Genomic DNA, 20015 nt, shown 5'->3' on the forward strand with positions numbered 1-20015 from the left:
AGCACCATGACAACAGTGAAGGATGAATAGAAACTTGTGAATTGTGGTATACACCTTTAGGCAAAATACCAGCTGTGTCAGACTCATTTTCCCAGTGAAGCCTATGTAGTTCAGGTAGTATGAAGAGGTCTTGTAATGATTCATTAATGTTGGAGAGGTAGATACTTTAATGTTTTTTTTTTTAAAGGCATCTCCAAAGTGAGGCAAACTGTTAGTCCTTCTGGAGACCTTATCGAACGTGAAGGTGACAGTCAGAGGATCTTGAGGATGTTCAACTTCTACATACCCACACTCGTTTTGTTATAACTTCATTTACTCACATTCTCATACACACATACTTCCACGAACCAAGACATGTATGTGTGCACAAGTAGTCATATTGGGATCACCTGAGTGACAGGGGGCATCAGGTACTTATCATGTACCTTGAATTCTTACTGGCGGGTAAAGACAAACTCTTTTGACTGTATGTATTAAGAGTGGATGGTGGGCTTGATTTTGTGCTTCATGGTTCGTCTAATTCTTCCAGAAGAATCCTGAGTTTCACAGTTCTCACTTTCTTCACCTGGATATTTTATGGCTGTAGTCTTGTTCTTCATTATCTTGACACCCTATCTGCAGGTCAGTTTGTTAGTCCTTTTCTTTTTACGTGGAATCACTCCATAGGAATTAACTTCTAACTTTCCTTTTAGCCTCTGTTGTGCTGTTTCTTATGGTGTGCATGTGAGCATGTCTCTATTTTCTTTTGTACTTCATTCATACTAATATTACTACTTCTGTTTAAAATCTCTTTGGAAGAGCAGGAAACCCTTTATTGAAGGCTTTGATATTTGCATTGTGATGTTGCAACTGTGCGAGTGGCCACCTGATTCATATTGCAACACATTCCTTCACAATTTGCTAATTATTGGGTTCAGAGACATGTGAAAGCTTCCTTTCTGAAAAAGGGAAAACTCCAACATCTGGTGCTAGGGTAGATTTAGCTTATCAGCTAAGCACACCCTTGCTGGCTGCTGACAGTGGTGTTCTGTCTGTGTTGCTGATCCTCTGCTCTGCAGGAGCATGGGCCTCGCTCCCTCAGATGGGTGTCAAGGGAGGAAAGAAGGCTTTCCATTCTGCAAAAACTGCTGTTGTGAGAAGGAAGACTCCAAAAGGAAAAATCTGATGATGCTGGCAAAGTAGCCTCAAAGCCTCTTTGAAAACAAGAGTCCCTCTGAAAGAGCTGAGATTGACAGGTTTTGCTGATTTTCAAAAGTGAGTTGTTAAAACTGTTTGCAGTTTGCTTGCAATTTCCACTTGAGCAAATTATACTGAATCAGGAATCAGAATACAGTATATTTTCTAGAAATAAATGCCCTGGGGTAAAATCTGGGCTCTTCTGTGAGTCAGGCCAGTGAAAGCTCTGGTTACTTTCTCAGTAGAATCAGGTAAGTCACAGATGCCTGATTTGCATATGCTTCGGTAATTATTTTACAGTCTGGAAGACAGGTCACCCTGAGACAAAGCTGCTGACAAAGAAAAAGCATGTTATCCTCTTAAACTTGTTATCCTTTGGAGATTGCTTTCTGGGAGACAACTTATTTCACAAATGGGAGTCCTCCTCATCAGGCGGCATAGTAACACTATGTGAGAGTACAAGGCTGAGAACTACTTAAGGTTTTGGCTGAGGCAAGATGAGCCCATCCTATAAACGTAGCTTGCAACTGTGGATATTGCCTGCTGATTCCTGGTCTTGATGGTTTGCATGGAGCTTTCAAATCCCACTCTTACTGCAGCCACCTTCCTCTGTGTTCATGCAGTGAAAGGAAAGTAGTGCTAGGGACAGCGGAGTCCTGAGGCAAAAGCACTGGGAGATATATGCCTGGACAAATAGCTTAGATTGCAGGTTTCCCACTTATAAAGCTAAACCTTGGTTGGACTGTTTGTCTTTTGCCTGTGTTGGGGTGACACAGGGGAGCTTGATCAGTCTGGAGACCTGCTGCACTAAGATAAGTAGGAATAGAAATGCATAGCACAGGGAATAGTCTGCCTTGTTTGGTTTATTGTCAGGCTGGCTTTAGACAGACACATGTGGTGTGAATGCCGTAGTACTTGGAGAAGTGCCAGGCCACCTACCTGCTCACACAGTCTCATGTCAGACAAGTCCCTGTTCTCATTTGGTTTGTTTGCTTTTGGGTTGGGTTGGGTTGTTTTGTTTTTTCCTCTCACCCTGTACAAAAGGAATTAAAGCTCCCTAAGATTACAGTGGGGACAATTTTTGTCAGTTCCATTTTTTTACTCTTACTTTGGTGTTTTCTCTCTCTCTCTCTTTTTTTTTTTTTTTTTTAGTATTAAGTAGGCAAGCTGTTGTTGCTGTAACATGATTATCAGTACCACCATATGCCATAAAATCTCACTCCATCTAGAGGCATGAGATTATCCAGCACTTGCAGTAAGGACCAGCTGCAAGAGCATTGTGTGAAACAGGTGTGTGCGCTGCACTAATCAATGCTAATGGAAGAATAAAGTTCCCCATGGTAAATGCATGACTAGTAGTACTCTCATTAAACCTTCCTTTGAAAATCAATGAGAGGTCTGTCATTTTGGCCTCTTGTTCTGAAGGGTACACTCTTATTTAGAGATTTTTCCAACCTTAGCTTCATTTTTAGGAGGCTTTATAAATGCCTGAAGTAGCAGGAATCTCTGAATTGTTTTCTCCTTTTAAACCTTTGCTTTAGTAGATATTTTTCTAAAAGCTAATGTATGTTCTGACTCCAAGAGTTAAATACTCTAGCAGTAGGAACTAGAGCATGTAGCTATTTTCTTGCACTTCATTATCCAAGCTACTTGTGCTAAGCCTGACTCTGGTTGCCATATGCTGACATAAAATACGTCATGTGCGGTCACAAGAAGAGAGTCTGCTCTTATTAATCACTTATGGAGTAGTCAGAATTGCTCTGCTGACTGTTGGCAGGAGGAACTACAGAGAATAGGAATATAAATTAAATACAGTTAAAACCACAACAGTTTTGCTTTTGGTTGTCTTCATGTTCAGACCGGTTTTGAAGATACTGTCCTGGGTTAACACAGCCTACTCACACAAAATGCTCTCCCCCTGCATTGTTAGGAGGGAAAGTAACACAAAAAAAGCCTGCAAGTGGAGATACAGAGTTTTACTGGATGTGAGACAGTATATGATTACCTTAGCCTATTTGCAGCAAAATGCAGCAAAATGCAGAAGCAGCAGCAGAAGCCAGCAACAAAATAGTCCCCCTGACTCAAGCACACAGCAGCCAGCCCAGTGGAAAAGACCAACATCCTAAACTCAGAAGCTAGAAGTAGCAACTTGGACAGGAAGCTTCTTGTGTTGCAATTTGAACTTCAAGCCCCCTGATACTTTGCTCTAGCCAGCACTTGCATTTTGAAGCTGGCATGATGGAACCGTGGTATTGGATATCAGCAGTAGATTTATTTCAGCCCATGACATCCTATTGTTTATTTCCCCTTCTAGAAGACATTCTGGGCATGCAACCTTGACTTCCTTATATGCCACCCTTAGTCCTCATTTGTGGAGTCCTTCCTTCCTCCCCTTTATTGTGCCTTTGAAGCTGAAATAATCTTTCCCCATTCAACAGTACCACTGAAACTTTTCTCCAACAGAAAACTATAGCAAAAGCAATACCAGCAACATAGACTGGTGTTGATAGACTTCATAGGTTGTTTTTTGTTGTTCAATAACATGACTTTGCTGAGACCACTCCTAAAACTTGCTGTGAGTGTGGTCTCACTACAGAATGTGAGTTTACATATAGAGAGCTAATGTGAAATAACTAGAATGTCCCAGCAGGCTTACAGCTCTTAAAGTATTGGATTTTGATGAACATCCTTTGCAGCTTTATTCAAGCAAGTACAGGAGAAGGAATTGCATTTATCTCAGCCATTGCATAGTGAGAAAAACAGGGGGGAAGTCAAGTTTCAGTTAAAGATGTGGTTTTACTATTTACTGCAAAGGTAATAGAGACTCGTGGAAGTGATGCTCCATCTCGGACTTCAGCCAAATTTGATCAAAAAAACCCCTGAATATTGTTGACAATCTCCCCTGTTTTTTCTGGTAATGCTTTTACTGATTTTACTTGGAATTCTGTAATAGCTGGAGATTGGCCTGATAATAATGTGAACTCATACAAGCACCAATATAGACATCAGTGCAAATTTTTAAGCCATCTCGTGTTTCATTAATTATGTGTGAATTATTTTGTTTATAGAAATAATTTAATTATTTGCCATATTAATTTTGAACAGAGGAAGCTAATTAGTTGTGTTGTAGATAAGTGGTGCTCTTTGTTACAGGCTTTCTCTTTCTTCTGTGTTCTGTGCCTGGAGGGGATGCTCAGGACAGGGAATTAAAAAACCTCATCTAGACTGCTGTTAAAGGCAATTAAATGGAAATTCTTCTTCACTCCCCCTTTTACTGGATTGCTGATGAACAATGAAGATTAGTATTGAATGGTCATTTTCATAGTAGTGCTTTCTTTTCCTTGCCCATAAATGTTTCCTGACTGTCACATTTAGCAATATTTCAATTCCTTATTTATAAGAAAGTGGCGTGGTTGCCTAAGGCCTTGCACCATGGCATATTGATTGAAATCAGCACAATGTGTACTGGCACTGCAGAAGCAGGGCCCTGTCTGTAGCTGAGTGGAATATAAATGCTCATTTCCCTCTGTACTTTCTGAAAGCTTGTTGATTAGCATCTGATATATGAATTTCAACAAGCCTGTAGACACTGTAGGGATCTACTGAAAACAAATAGAAGACGTCCACGTTGTGCACACTTCTATTCAAATCTTCCTTGGGGAAAAGGCTATGAATTGTTGACATTTGTCCTACTGCTCTGCATCTATAAACAGTTTCACTGTTGCTTATGTTTCCTATTTCTGATCTCAGTATTTCTGGCATAGATAAAGCCTCCAGCTCATTGGTTTGCAACTCTTTTCTTTTGCATGTTAAATCTCTCATGCAGATATCAATTTGCCTGACTTTACTGTTGCACCAGCATTTGCATTATTATTGAATTGTGTTGACTAAGTAAGATGGTATTTGGAAATAAAGCTAAATGCTTTTTGCCTTCAGGAGGTAATAAAATAGCTTCTTCAGTTAACATTTATGGGTTTATCATAGTTACCTCTACTGTGCTCATAACTGCAGTATATTCTATCTCAAGATCATGAATAGCTGTATCCAAACAGTCCTTTTCAGACCAACCATATGAGAACAAACAAGGAAACCATGGTTTGTCAGCTTGATTCAAACACAGTATAAAACATTTAGTGTTTGGGGTTTTTTTTATTTCCTCCAAGATAGGCATGTGAAGAGGCATGCTGTTGCATTAAAAAAGGAAGAAAAAAACCTCAAGCACACAAAAATCTTGTTCATGTTGTGGGGCACAGAGCATAAAACTGATCATCTTGAGTCTGGAAACTATGTAAATGCCCACTGCTGAGACAGTTGCTTAGGCACAGCTGAGTTTTGGTTGGTAATCTCATATTCTTTTTGATGGGGGCACTAGTAATTCTAGGAACCTTGATTGCTGTTCTCTGCTAAAGGCAAATTAGTAACAGGATCGGGCATATATCTGTCTTCTGCTTCTTTGCAGGAGAGTTCAACATCCTGTTTTCTTGAACTCAGGATGAATCAGACAAATGGGAAGCTTCTGTAGCTGTAAAAGAACAAGATGTTTTCAGGTAGCCTCTCAACCCAAAAGTTCATGGTCTAGTTTTCCTGCCTGTGGGCCCATGCTGATTCAGGCTGTGCTCTCAATCTGGTTTTGAATTTTCAATCTGCTTCTCTGCATGGGCTGTCCATCTCACATGCACTATCCACAAAATACCTATTAATTTTTTCCTTCTGTCATCACTAAGCATGCATCTGTCTGTGTTTTGATTGCAATATGCTTATTGACGACTTCAGTCACTTCAGGGTTGAATTGCAATATGCCTTGATTGCAATATGCCTATGGAAGGCTTCAATCACTTGAATTCCAAAAGGAAACCTATTGACCTCTACCAGCTGTCTTAAAAGGACATCAGGAAGTTATGTCAATTGCATAAAGATTTAGTCTGAATAGTGTTTAAATTTTAGAGGCACAAAGCTTTCCCACTTTTTAAGAAAACAGGTACAGTACAAATGGAGTTCATCAGTCACTTCTGTGAGGGTGGTGTTTGCTGCTGTGCTGCAATACTGCCAAGAAACAGAGCTCAGGTTTTGACTAAACAGCTCAGGTTTTGCTGCCTCCTGTGTTTTTTTTTTTACAAGTGAAACACGGTCCTTGCTCAGGGCTCTGGACAATCTATGTACCCAAAGCGTGAGGGAGAGGGAACAACAAACAGCTAAGTGATCAAAACCGAGCACTGAACATGTGCCTGTAGGAAAGCTCACGGAAAGAGATTCCAAGTAAGCATGAAAGGGACTTGAATTTACTAGCAAAGAAACTGCTACATGCAGGTTGATTCCAGGAGTGTTCACATGAGCAGAGTGTAAAATGCTGGAGGTAAGTTAAGGAAAGAATGTGTCTAAATAGAGTCACCTCACATCTAACAAGGAGACAGTTTGTCAACAGCTGGTTTTGAAGGAAGGGCTAGAGCCTGCTCAACCACCCAATCTTCTACTCAGCCTTGCCTAGAGAAGGTTTCCTCCTAGACCCATGTCTGCCACTGACTGTTCCTTAGTAGAAAAATGTCAGAGAACCCTGAACTTTGGTTAATACATTATGAAGAATGGAGGGGAGGGGAAAAAAAAAAAAAATCTAGTAAGCTTAAAAGGAAAAAATATTTTACTGGAAAGAGTGACTTGGAATTGCAAGTGACCAAGGGAATATTCAATTGTGTAATAAAATGGGGCCTGTTGCTGAGACTAATCCCAGCTAGGCATCTCTAGCAAAGATACCCATCCATGGTTCTGTACTGACATGTGCTTAGGAAATGTGCTATCTTCTCAGACAATACCAAATGGTTTTTCCCCCTTCTTTTGTGTTAAGAAAGTGGAGGTAGCTAATACATAATACATTCTGCTTTGCATCAAGTTAGCAGCTGAAATAGGTAATCATTTGAACAAGTTCAATGCTGTTGCATTATGCATCAGAAAAACTGCATTAAGTGTCAAAGCCATAAAAGTAGGCTGCTTGCTTATCCCGATGGCAGTCAGGTCATGTTTTGTTGCTTATTAATCTAGAAGGGTGAGATTCTATGCAAACACTTCAGAATTCCTGCCCCAGGAGGTGGGTAATAAAAATAAAATTGAAACTCAGATATAGCATCCTTCATTACTGACTTATGTTATAAGCTGGTCTTTTGCATATGTGATGCTTTTTGCACTGAAGTTAGACATCTAGCTTTTTTTCCCCCTTTAATTATTTTTTTTCCTAGTGCTAAATACAATTTTTGTTTTACAGACATTGTTTCATGCTACTCACTTCCGTTAGCTTTCTCTGGCTTAGGTATGCTGTTTGGAACAGTTATTTTTCTATTGCTCTTTCACAGATCTGTGCCTCTTTTAGTCATTGTGTTACTTCTTTCACGCTAGTTTGCTTCTGACACTGGAATTTCCATCTGGGGTTATTTAGAGTTCAATGGGAAATGGCCGTGTCTTCAAAATTGATGCCTCTCTCCATGATGAGACTGACCTCTTCTTGTATGTGCTCACTGTTGCCATTCTTTCTTGTGCACTCAAACAAACACTGACCATTATTTTAACACTGTCAAAATTCAAATGTTAATAAACCCCTAAGAATACATGATACTTTTACGGAATTCTCAGGTCTCAGAATATATATACAACATTTAATGGCATCTGTTACTTAGCTCTTATAATCAACTTCCAAAAGATGTATCTTCTAACTTAGTCTAGGGCATCCTTTCAAGCAAAGTCTTGAGAGAGATGAGTTTCATTTGTGGCTTCTTCCTTCCATACCTGATTCCAACTCCAGTTTCATCCAGTTCTCACATATAAATGCCTCTGTGCCAAATGATCCAGTATGTACCTCTACCATTGCTGTCTTTCATTAATATAAATTTCCATCTTGTTGGGACCTTTTAACTCCTAACTGTGTGGTGTAAATAGACTAGGCTTCAAGGTTCAAGCAAATGCTTCATTTGAACTTTACTCACAGATATAATACGCCACTATGGGAGGTTTTCACAGATACAATGGAGGAAAGCACTATTACAACTTGAAAGAAAGCGTACACTGTAACAACCTAAAAAGTGCTCTCAGTATCATAGGTGTGTTAGTTGATCACTACAGTTACTAATTTAAGGCATGCTAAATATTCACTTATCCCTCCAGCTAATGGCTTTCAAACCCAGAAATGTAACCTTGGTTGGTATCCTGACCAAGAAGGAATGGTCTCCATACAGGCAAAATAGAACAGAATACAGAATAAACCAGGTTGGAAACAAAATTGAGTTCCAAACAAAACTGAGGAACTAGTGTTAGGGCTTTTTCCTTACATTTCCCCCCCACACACATATTTTAATTAAGATATCCTTACTGCAATTAAACATACTGTTTTTGACTCTGCAAACCAGCCATATAACCAGAAATTAGAATAGAATAGAATAGAATAGACCAGACCAGGTTGGAAAAGACCTCAAAGATCATCAAGTCCAACCTGTCACCCAACACCATCTAATCAACTAAACCATGGCACCAAGTGCCTCATCCAGTCTCTTCCTAAACACTTCCAGTGATGGTGACTTGAATGCGGCACTGGAGAGGCAACTCCCAATTCCTAACCAGAATCTACGTTTTTATCCCTTGATTCATGTGACTGTGGGCAAGACTCTGATTGAGTAGATTATACTGTCTGGATACACAAGATTGTTGGCTGAAGCTGACACTGAAGTTTTGCAAATTCTCTTAATCTCACTTTCTCAGGCAAATGAATAATGGTTTGGATTGAGACTCAGAGCATATAATTTGTTAAGGTTTCAAGGCACAGCTCGGGTTGTGGTTCTTTGAATGATGCAACGCCGCCCTGTTTAGTTTGTGTTAGGGACAATTCAGCGCTGAGCTAGTTCCACAACTTAACCATAGGTTGTCTCTGCATAAATATGGCCTCAATGCAATCCAAGGCTGGGTTGCTTTTACAACTCCCAGTGCCTGTATGAGCTAGACATTACCAAAAACTGTTCACAGAATTACTTTGGTTGGAAAGATTTTGGTTGAGATCACTGAGTCCAACAGTATCTGACTCTTACAGAGTCTGGTGCTAAACCATGCTAAACCATATCCTTAAGCACCACAACTCTACATCATTTTATGAACTATGGACCAGACCATCCATCCATTGTCCAATATATTCAGGAGCTAATTGTGAAGACTGAAGGGGCCTGTTTGTATGAAGCAGTGGTGTGAAGCATATTATCACGCCCAGGCCTGGAAGCCAGTCACTGTTGGAACACAACTATTGTGCCTGCTATAAAGTTAGTTGCTCTGAGAAGTTTTTCAGGTAACTAACCTCTCCTGCTGTTGGGATAGTTTGAGTGTGCCATTGAGCACAGTTATTTAAAAGGTATCATTTCAAGGTTGTATGTTTTTCTAAATAAGTAAACATATAAAATCAAAATAGACCAAAGGTCTGGGTACCAGCTAAAAAATATTGACATATGACTTATTTGAAAGGGATCTTATGGAAAGCCTGAAGTGGGTATGTCTGGGAAATTGAAACTTTTTTTGTTTTCTCTACAGACCATGAAACACAGAAGCAGGACTCTCTGCTTGCTTTTTGATTAAAAGACACCTCACATTCCTCTTCTGCATGGAGCTGCATAGTTTTCTTTGCTGTGGAAAAGAGGGCAATGCTTCCTTTCTTTCCTTCCCCTGACTTGTCACCTGTTGATAGCAGTTTAAGAAAAAAAATTGAACAGCATAGCATACAGTAATGTTCAAATTTGGTTGCATAGGGAAAAAAAATTGTTTTCTCTGGAGATTTCTGTGGGCAAAGGTGTGAGGCAATGTTAAGTACACAGCAATTTTCTGTTATGTTATGCATTCTCCCCAAAATCTATACTCTTGGCCATGCTAAAAATGCGCTTCCAAAGTGCATGTGAGGAAAACACAGTATGCGCCTAGAAGACAGTCATCATTGTCTACTGATATTTACCCACAGTGCTTTAACTATAGTTCCTTGGTAGAAAGAGCTCCAGCTCTCATTTCTTCATGAGCCTCTCCAGCCCTGTGCTACCTGCTGTTCCACTATGTTTTGATTTTTCCCCTGGATATGTGGTGTTTACATTTGTCTTGGAGGGTGTTAGATTGGTCAGTCTAAATTAGAATATTTAGAATAAACCTTTATTTAGAATAAACCAAACCAGGTTGGAAGAGACCTTCAAGATCATCGTGTCCAACCCATCAACCAATCCAACCCACCCAAACAGCTAACCCATGGCACCAAGTACCCCATCAAGTCTCCTCCTGAACACCTCCAATGACAGCGACTCCACCACCTCCAATGACGGCGACTCCACCACCTCCTTGGGCAGCCCATTCCAATGAGCAATCACTCTCTCTGTGCAGAACTTCTTCCTAAATTAGGAACAGTGAGCCACTGAATAGAAGAGTGTAGAGTAAGATATAATGTATTAGTAGTGTTCCTGTGACAGTCTTCTTGGTTTCACAGATAGAGTGACTGAATCAGTGCTTAACAGTTTCATTAAATTGAATTTCTTGCTATTTGGAAAATCCTGCCCGGCAAGTTGCTGATGCTTGCTATTTCTGTATCTTGGAGTCTTCTGAGAAGACAGCTAGGTTAATACATTATTGAATATTTTTAGAATCTTTTAATGCTGAGTTCACAGGTTTCTCTAAGTGGAGTAGACTTAAAAGCTAAAAGTTTCCGAACAGGGTTTTCCTTTGAAGTTTCCAAGGGGCTTCTTCAGTTCTAGTGCCAGCGAAGCTTAGAACGGTTTCTGAAAGGCTATAAATAGGAGCAGTAAAACAATGGATTTCGTTTGGAAGTAGTTCTTTTTGATGGGAAGGCAAAGGAGGTCACTGCTTGCAGTGGGTACAAATGTATACTCTGCTTTGTGGTTTTATAGAAATGGGTAGAAGTTAGGCTTTTGGGGAGAATTTCCCACTGAAGGAACATACATTGGTTTACATCTTTCTCTTCTCTATTGGGAAGAAAGACTCCATGGTCTTTCAAACACAAAAATCTCTTCAAATTAAGATGTATGAGAGCTGTTGCCTATGTTAGGCTAAATATTCTTAACATTAGAGGCCTTCTTTAGGATTTTTTTCCTAGAATTAGGCCATGTAATTTTCAACCAAATGTCTGTTTTTAAAGGTAATGCAATCAAAAAAGAGTTTGTGCTTATTTTACTCTCTATATTACATTGTTACTAATTTAAAGTTAATTTCTATATTATTTATTTTCACTATGTTATTTTCTAGGCAATTATATTATTGCAATTATTTCCTCTCTGTCTTTCATAGCTAAATGACATCTCCATCACGTCTATTATTGTGCCTTGTACTTTCCTGTCTTCCAGGTTGCTTCAGAGCTGACCAAAATAAGATCAGAAATTGTCACTGAGAAATACTGCCTATGCCATGGTTTAATAGTCATGAGGTCTGGGGGGACAGGTTGGACTTGATGATCTTTGAGGTCTCTTCCAACCTCACTGATTCTATGATTCAACTGCTCACTCTAAGGCAGTAATAAGAAGAGAATCATTGAAAATGACCTACATATTTAGAAACTTCTGGAATATTAAAATTGGTTTCTTTTCAGCAGAAACAGAAAAAAACTGAGCACAAATGAAACTAAGAGGTTGTCAAACTGTTTAGCTTACCAGTGGTATAGATGGCTACTGCTTGATACTCTGCTCTTTTATCTGTATTTCAAGTTGCAGGAAGCTCTTTTTCTATACCGTGAAGTCCGCTCCTATTATAAAACAATGCTGAAAATAGAAAGCAATTTAGAAAGATGTGACAGCTATTTATGCTCTGTAGAACAAAACAAATCACACATTTGTTTTGCAGAGCTAGAGAAGAAAGGAATTGACAATTATCAGCTGGCCTCATGCAGGAGTGTTAAACACTGGCACTAATTAATGACCAGTTAGCAGAGCACCATCTTGATCTCAGTGGAGGTTGCCTGGACAGGGGCCATAAATCCATACGGCAAATGAGAACAACTTCAAGATGCTTCATTTCAGCTAAATGAGATGGTGGCCCTCAGCTGTGCTGAAGTCACTAAAGCAGTATTTATTAGGTCAGAGTTTGGGACTCACAGATCTATTTCATCCCTGCTGGCTCTACAGCTGTTTGTTATGCTTGGTAAGTTTCCTAGGGCTTCAGTAGTTTTAGACCGTGTGCTGTTTTCCTCTTGCAGGCATTTGGACAGTCCTTCTCGATTCACCGCAAAGTGGCTGAAGATGGTGAAACTCGTGAAGAAACTCTCCTCCAGGAGTCTGCATCAAAAGAAGCTTATTACCTGGGGAAGATTTTGGAGATGCAGAATGAGCTGAAGCAGAGCAGGGCAGTTGTCACCAATGTTCAAGCAGAGAATGAGAGACTCACTGCAATTGTCCAAGACTTGAAAGAGGTAACTCTGGGTGTGCAGGGAGCAAGTGGCTGAATTTTCTTGGAGTATGATGGATGGCATGGCTCTAAGTAATGAAAATGATTCCAGAAAGTGATTCTTTCATGTGAATTAAAAACTAACAAATATCATTGTATTTTCTATAGCTGAGTGGAATGGCATCCTTTTCATCTGCAGAAACCCCTGGGACAAAGTTTCCCTGGGACCAAGTCCTTTACTCCCACTGAACATTTGCATGTAGTGGTTGCACTGCCCTTGTGCATACTATGAGGTTTCAATAAGAAGTAAAAATAAGTTCCAAATACTCATCCTAAAATCACATCATAAATCTTCTTAGTAGCAGGCAACCAGCTTCTGACACACTGGTCTAACCATCTGGTTGAAGGTTGCAGGTCCTGGTGACTTGGGGTTCAGTTACAAATGAGCAATGAAGTTAGAGAAAATACACATTTGTTGTCGTACTCAATTCGTTCCTCTAGGGTCCCCTTGGGATTCCTTTAAATGTGAATCTTCCTTCCATTTTCTGTGATGATTATTGATCTGTAGGTTATTCAGAAAGTAGTTTCGGCACCTGTCCTCCCCAGAATATTGGTTGCCTTAATTTCTTTGGAGATTACAGTAACCCCTAGTATGATACCAGCTGCAATTATTTCCTGTTCTAATGCTAGATGGAAACAAGCCCTAGTAATTAATTGAAGTGCAAGCACATAATTTACTTGAATCAAAATAAGTCCTATAAACTTATGCTGATTATTTAAATGATATTGGACCCTGAGTATAAAGTCCTTGACTTATGTTGAACTTTTTTTTTTTTGAGGCACTGCAGTCAATGTATTTAAACATAAGTGAGGTTAGTTCAGTCAGTTTATTAACAGGCTCACACCACACACTATTATGATTAATGACCTGAATATAAGAAAACATAGAGGATGATTGATGCCTACCTCTGGCTCTTAGGGATCTTGTCACACTAAATTACACTGATATTTCCCCTTGTGCTCAAAGAAGCACATCTCGGTATACCTTGGTCAAAGCACATAAATTCTAAGGCTACAATGTCCAAATGCCTTTTGAAGTAAGATGCCCTTCTGCTGTGTTTATGAACTTTGTCTGCTTGCTTCTGGGAATTCTGGGGACTTACTCCAGATCTTGACAACCACTGAAGCAGAAAAATATAAAATAAAAATGTCTAGTACATTTTGGAGAGAAAAAAACAGTCATTAGAATCTGCCACAGGTAGATTGCTACAGCGAGAAAGTAGTTTGACCCTTCAAGCAGTACATTTGAAAGTGTAGATAGAAAAATGGAAGTAAAAAGTCTTTATGTGAGCAACTGTAGTAAGTGATGTAAAGACAGACTCTGGATCTAAGCTACCTGGCTGTATCCTGTCTCTTCCCCTCCCTACCCACCCTTCCCCTCTCCTCAACTCCCCTCCAAGAGAATTCACATCCTTTCACATTCAGACTTAATATAGAAGATTAGAAAAACTGCTTTGCGGTTCCAGAAATAGCATTGATTATACTGAAGACTGACAGCTAGGTTTCCAAAAAGTGACTCCCTATCATGGGTACAACATCCTTAAATAACACAGTGGGTGCTTCTCTATTCTCTAGTCTGCTGTGGGAGCTCTCTTTCTGAATTTGCACAGAAATTCATAGTGATGTGAATGTGTATGAGCGTTTTGTGAGCCATCAAAATGCACTCGCATGAATGCTGCTGGCTTTTAGGAATCTTGGGAATTCCATAGCCCCAGAGCTTAATAATTCATGCATTTTTGCAAGTATCTGCCATATAGTCGCAGCTGATGCCTGCAGGGCAGCTTGACCTGGACCACTCTCATTATAAATGGGATGCATCAGGCTCAGGTCTCTGAAAAATTAGGTGTCTCAGTGTGGTAAAGCAAATAAACTGATTCCAAGGCTCAGCACTAGAAAAAGGTGTGTTTTTGAAGAAGCTGAGCATTTACTTAACCCTGATGGTGAAGGATGAACCAGGAATCTCTGTACACAAACAGCTTTCTAGATTCATGTTAAAATGATCAAAAGAGTAAAACACCATCAGCATTATTATTGATGTAATAAAAATCCCTAATGTTTTCGATAGGAACGTTATTAACTATCACCTAACTAAATGAAATATGCATTTTGGAAAGTAGGTAGCCCTTTTCATTCCAGTCTCTCACCAAGAATTTAGGGGATATGGAAGTTTATTTGGAGATACTTCAGACTGATGAAATCTGAATCAAAAAAAACACACAGATTTTAAAATGGAGGCCAGAAGGAAATATTTTTAGTGGTCACAGACTAAATTTACAAAGTCTCTATGTTATATGCTACCCAGTTTATGCTAGATGACCTCTCTGTGTGAAGAAGTCAGAATGGTTACTAGCTCATGTAACCTTTCATAACGTGCCTGCCTTTATTATTAATGTTAAATAAATACTCTTTAAAAATATATTTGAAAAATACAATCTTCTTTTAATTTTCTGATCCTCTGGTGCTTGTTTTTCCCTATTTGAAAACACAATGTTCACTTATAGTGGGGAGATGAGGGACTTGTTCTTCCATTTGTGCTGCTAAAAAACCTTCCCTTATGGTAACCATAAGAACATTGCAGGTGGATTAAGAAGATGAAATCTCTGCCTTGAGAAGCTGGTAACAGAGAGGTGGTTATACAAGCACAAACAACCTAGCTTAGAAGCTGGAGCAAAAAGTTCGTGTGATGAGATCATACTCTTCCTTCGTGAGGAGGCTGAATGCTTTGGAGCTGGGCATTTGACTCATCTGGAGGGGAAAGCATGAAGGGGGGAAGCAGGTTGAAACTGTAGAAAATTGAAATGAATGATGTGGAAATGGAGATGATGGTAGAGGTTTTGTTTTGTAAGATAGGGATTTGGAGTTGTGTGAGGTGGGTAGATGAATGCAATTGTGTATGAAGGGGCTGGTTGCTATGGATCGGTTCTTTCTTACCAAGCCTAGTTAAAATCAGGAGGAATAATAAAAGAAATTCAAGCAGCAAAGGGTTAAAATTCATAGCCTATGCTACTAAATGTCATTGCAGCAGCTGCTGGGATTGCAGAAACAAATCAACACCTGGGTACCTGCAGGAGATAACAGATGAACAAGGAGTTTTATATGATAGCAGTGTTAATGGGACATGGCAATGGCACACACCTGGGCTTCTGGAGGGCGAAAGTAGGAATGAGGGCAGTGGAAAGGTGGGTGGGAAGAAAAATACATATTGGTGAAGGATTATGTATTGAACCCAGGTGAAGAGACATCTAGAATGAAGTTGTGCAGCCCTGCTGCCCTTGAAATCAATAGCTAAGTGGCTACATCTGCATTCTGAAAAGATGTGAGAAAGGTAAAAAATTCACAGGCATTGTGTTCAAGCTGACTTTTATCTAAAATAAATAGTAGTTAAAGCTAGTAGTTCTATACTATATGTCCTGATTGGCTAGTTCCTATTTAGAAATTATTATTTCTCAGTCTGAAGAGACAGATTTTTTTTTCTCATTTTTGGCAATTCAGAGTAAAGCCAAAAAACTGTAAATATGAGCACATGTCTAGTTACTAATACCGACAATGGCTTCAGATTCTTGTTTTATTGCTCTAGGATTAGACTGTAATAAGATCAGGGTACATAGCACTTCCTATTTAATGTAGGATATAATTAGGTCCAAAGCTGACATCCTGCTACCTTTGGAGGTACTCCTGGAGGCTCCTACATTAACTAGGTGACTGAGTTTTGACCTGTAAAATTTTCTGCCCATGTTAAGTTCTGTTTCCAAAGGCATTCAGGAACACCTCTGGCTTGGAGTGAAGTGTGCTGCTGCAGAGTTGCTGGATTTTGAGCAGTGCTGTAGGTGCTGCTGAGATCTTTCAAGCATATATTTCCCTAGCAGACCTCATCATACTGTAATGTCCTCCTTCTCTGGTTCTGTGATTGTGGCAAAGTTTGAGGTTCCCGTTTCTTTTCTTCCTGAGGGATTATGAATCTAATTCACCCTATGAAGAAAGTAGCCTAGCAGTCAGTTGGCAGGCTCTTCATTCCTTCAGATAAAGCTGTTCCACTTTGTTGGGGGAGAGTGGATGTTTTGTGGGTCAGGGAGAGCCAGAATGAGCAAGCTCCTAAGTATGACTATAGCCTAAAGGCTAACCCGTTCAGATGGGAATAGGGAACTAGTTCTAGTCCCTATTTTAATTAATGCTTAATAAGAAACACTTAAATATTAATTGGGGCAGAGCCCAGAACCCCAATCTCTCTTCTGAGGTGACAGCCCTCAGGAAAGGTTGCCTCCATCCCTCAGAGAGGACATGATCTTTAGCCTGGGTCTCCTCCCATGGCTAGTGGTTTGACTACTAACCTCTTGGAGGGAGGTAGCTCCAGGTTATAAAGTGAGGTAACTTTCTCCAACTCTCTTGGAGATAAGTCTGGGAGAAGAATCACTGCTATAAATGCTGCACTGCAGGAAGTGCCTTTTAGCTGCCTGGCCATACTGACAAGGCTCTCCTAGAAAGCAGTGATCTCTCTTCAATGTTATCAGCCTGCTTTCCCTCATAGTAGTGTAATTTTCTTCATGCATTGTATAGGGAACATGTTACTGTGCAAGATAATGAAGTGGCTGCAATGTTGACTGTGACAATGCATGCAGCATCCCTCTATGATCTCACCTGCTCCCTCATGGTGTCCTGTGCTCCCAGTGGATGCACCAACAGACTTACCCACTCCACCTACTGAGGATGGAAGATTTTTTTGGCATTTACTGATTAAAAAGAAAACCAAACAAAACACAACTGCATTACAAAGACATTTATCTTTTTACTATTATTATACTGGTACTTGCAGCAACGGGTTAATTTCTGCAGGGACAATGTGTAAGGCAATACAGTGAAGTATTCAAGTGTGGTCATTGGTAATAGTGCCAAGCAGCTGTATAAATGTGATGCCAGAGCAGTCTGTGAGGAAAGAAGTACAGCCAAGGTATAGAGATAGCAGAACTGTTCCTTCTGTCTGGAGGGCTCTCTCATCTCTGTTTAAGAGTCAATGTCAGTGCCGGTGCCATTGACTGTGCTTACATTACTTTGTTTTGGAAGTTTCCTTCGTATGGCTAGAACTAGCTATAAATTAGGGTCAGAATTTAAATTTGTTACTTGGCCTCCTGGGGGGTGTTTTTCTTTTCTCTCTCATGTTTTTAGAAAATCCTGCTGAAGGGAGGTTTTCCAGCTTGCTTGTGCCTAGCCACTCCCAGAAATTGTTCTTCTTTTTTTGTGTGGCGTGGGGTTTTGGTTTGGTTTGGTTTTGGTGGTGGTGGGTGGTTGGTTGGGTTTTTTTTCATCTTGACAGGCTGAAAAGTTTGCTACAAAGGTATTGTTTCCATGTGTTTTCAAAGTTTTCACATTGGCCTTAATACTAATAGTCCTGCAATAGCATAATGTTTTGTAACGTGGAGAATTTTATTAGATGTTGTTGACCTGCTTCAGATGAAACTCCAATATATACTTGTGGCTTACATGGACCTCTTTAAAAACATAATAACAGGTTCTGTAAGCAGTCAGGTGTTCATGCTTGTCCTTTGAAGGCATTTACTTGTCTGTGTCCTATCTAAGCTGCAGAGAACTGCAGGACCTCCAGGGGCTTTAGGCTAAACAGACTGGGAGTGGCCCTGTCCTTGCTCTGGATTTCTATTCTCTTGACACAGTGTCTGGAAAATGAGCAGTGTGTATTTGTAAGTGAGGGCCAGTGGTGAGCCATCGTGGGATTGATTTCAAGTGGTACCTTTCACTATCACTGTGGGCCATTCCTTTCATGCTTCTGGGTTTGGTTTTTTTGTGTTCCTGACACTCACAGACATATTTCTATTCATACTGCAGCCATATTCGTTATGCAAGTGCCTACATCTGCTCACATTGAACTGATGTGGACCAAAATACAATCCCTGTAAAAGAGACCCACTGCAGAGTTTCTCCTAATAGGCAGTAAAGGTAGTGTGCAGGTGGGTTTGGTAACTGTTGTCACTGATGGTGAGAGCAGATAGAGAGAAACGATCTCATCAAATCACACTGAACTGTAAAACCTAGTTTCATAGCATGAGGCAGTCTGGAAGGTACAAAACTGTGGATGTCATCAATGTTTGCTGACAAAGATTTTTTTTTAACCAATTTTCACATAGTTTGTACTGCAGTTCTGTGATGGTGTTATTTTGTAGAGTTAGATATTGATGCATGTTAAATGGTTGTCTCTACCCCATGCATTTACTTTTCTTCTTCACAGAACTGGAAGAAACAAAATGTCTTTCTTTGTGTCTTGGAGACAGAAAAATAGAACAAGTTGTGTAATCACACCAAATCTCTCTTCATGCAGTGAAAGGGATAAACATACTAGTAGCTGGTACTGTCTATCTGTCAGAAAAAGAGCTTTGAGTGTAGGCAGCAAACCTGTCCAGCATAAACTGCCTTTGAGTGCCTTTATTAACAGAAAGATTTAATTACAAATCTGCCATTCAGCTTTATGTGCTACTTAGTTACCGCCAAACATTTTCGTGTGGTTCTTTTTTCCCCACATTGACCAACAAGCTACTTGCTTCTGCAGGTTAAACCAAAAAGGATTTCCTTACATGAGTCAGCCTTGTATTTTTTTAAAAATATGCTTTATAATCTTAAATTGCTGTAATCATAATTGCTCATAAAATGATTGTTTTGAAGCACCCACTCCTCATACGCACCAGTTGCAATAGAATAGGGAGGTCAGTAGTGCAGGATAAAGACATTTTGTTGTGGCACTGTTTTCTCAGGGTAATCATCATCTGTTTGTTCTGCTTTTTACTCTCAAAACATACCAGCAAGCTATCGAAAGCAGCCTTGGTTGGTTGTGTTTCTTGTTAATGAACTTGGAACAATGACTTAGGACGCAAACTTGTGATCTGACACATGCATGACACTCTTTTCTTTGGCAAGGTTTGGGCATTTAGCTCTGCTGTGAGTAACAGAGTCAAACAATGGACAGTAGAGAGGTCAAAAAAAGGCCAGGCAGGGTAATGGAACATAAGCAGGGAACAGTTGCATAAATGCATTGGAGATTTAAACCCAGCCAGCAATTGAGCACCACACAGCCACTTGCTCGCTTCCCCTCCCAGTGGGATGCAGGTGGGAACTGTAAGAATGAAACTTGGGAAAACTTGTGAGTTAAGATGGAGATCATGTAATAGGTGAAGTAAATGCTGAGCATGCAAGCAAAGGAAGCCAAGGAATTAATTCACCACCCCTCACTGGCAGGCAGGTGCTCAGCCATCCCCAGGAAAGCAGGGTTCCATCATGCACCATATCTCTGAATGTCCTACTTCTTCCCCCAGTTTTATATGCTGAGCATGACATTATATGGTATGGAACACCCTTTTGGTCCACTAAGGTCGGCTGTCCCATCTGTGTCCCCT

The 20015-nt window shown here is 40.0% G+C and overlaps 1 protein-coding gene across 8 annotated transcripts in view; it reads left to right on the top strand.

The window, feature by feature from the left end:
- BICD1 (BICD cargo adaptor 1) overlaps positions 1–20015 on the top strand; it is a 159526-nt gene that overhangs the window by 67626 nt on the left and 71885 nt on the right. For all 8 annotated transcript variants that reach the window (XM_068142144.1, XM_068142146.1, XM_068142137.1 and 5 more), the window contains exon 2: positions 12374–12586. In XM_068142144.1, the coding sequence (XP_067998245.1) occupies positions 12374–12586 (213 nt within the window). The remainder of the gene's footprint in view (positions 1–12373; positions 12587–20015) is intronic.

This window comes from Melanerpes formicivorus, unplaced genomic scaffold, assembly GCF_026170545.1.
Source record: "Melanerpes formicivorus ecotype bairdi unplaced genomic scaffold, bMelFor1.0.p_v2 SCAF_8, whole genome shotgun sequence".
Lineage (NCBI taxonomy): Eukaryota > Metazoa > Chordata > Aves > Piciformes > Picidae > Melanerpes > Melanerpes formicivorus.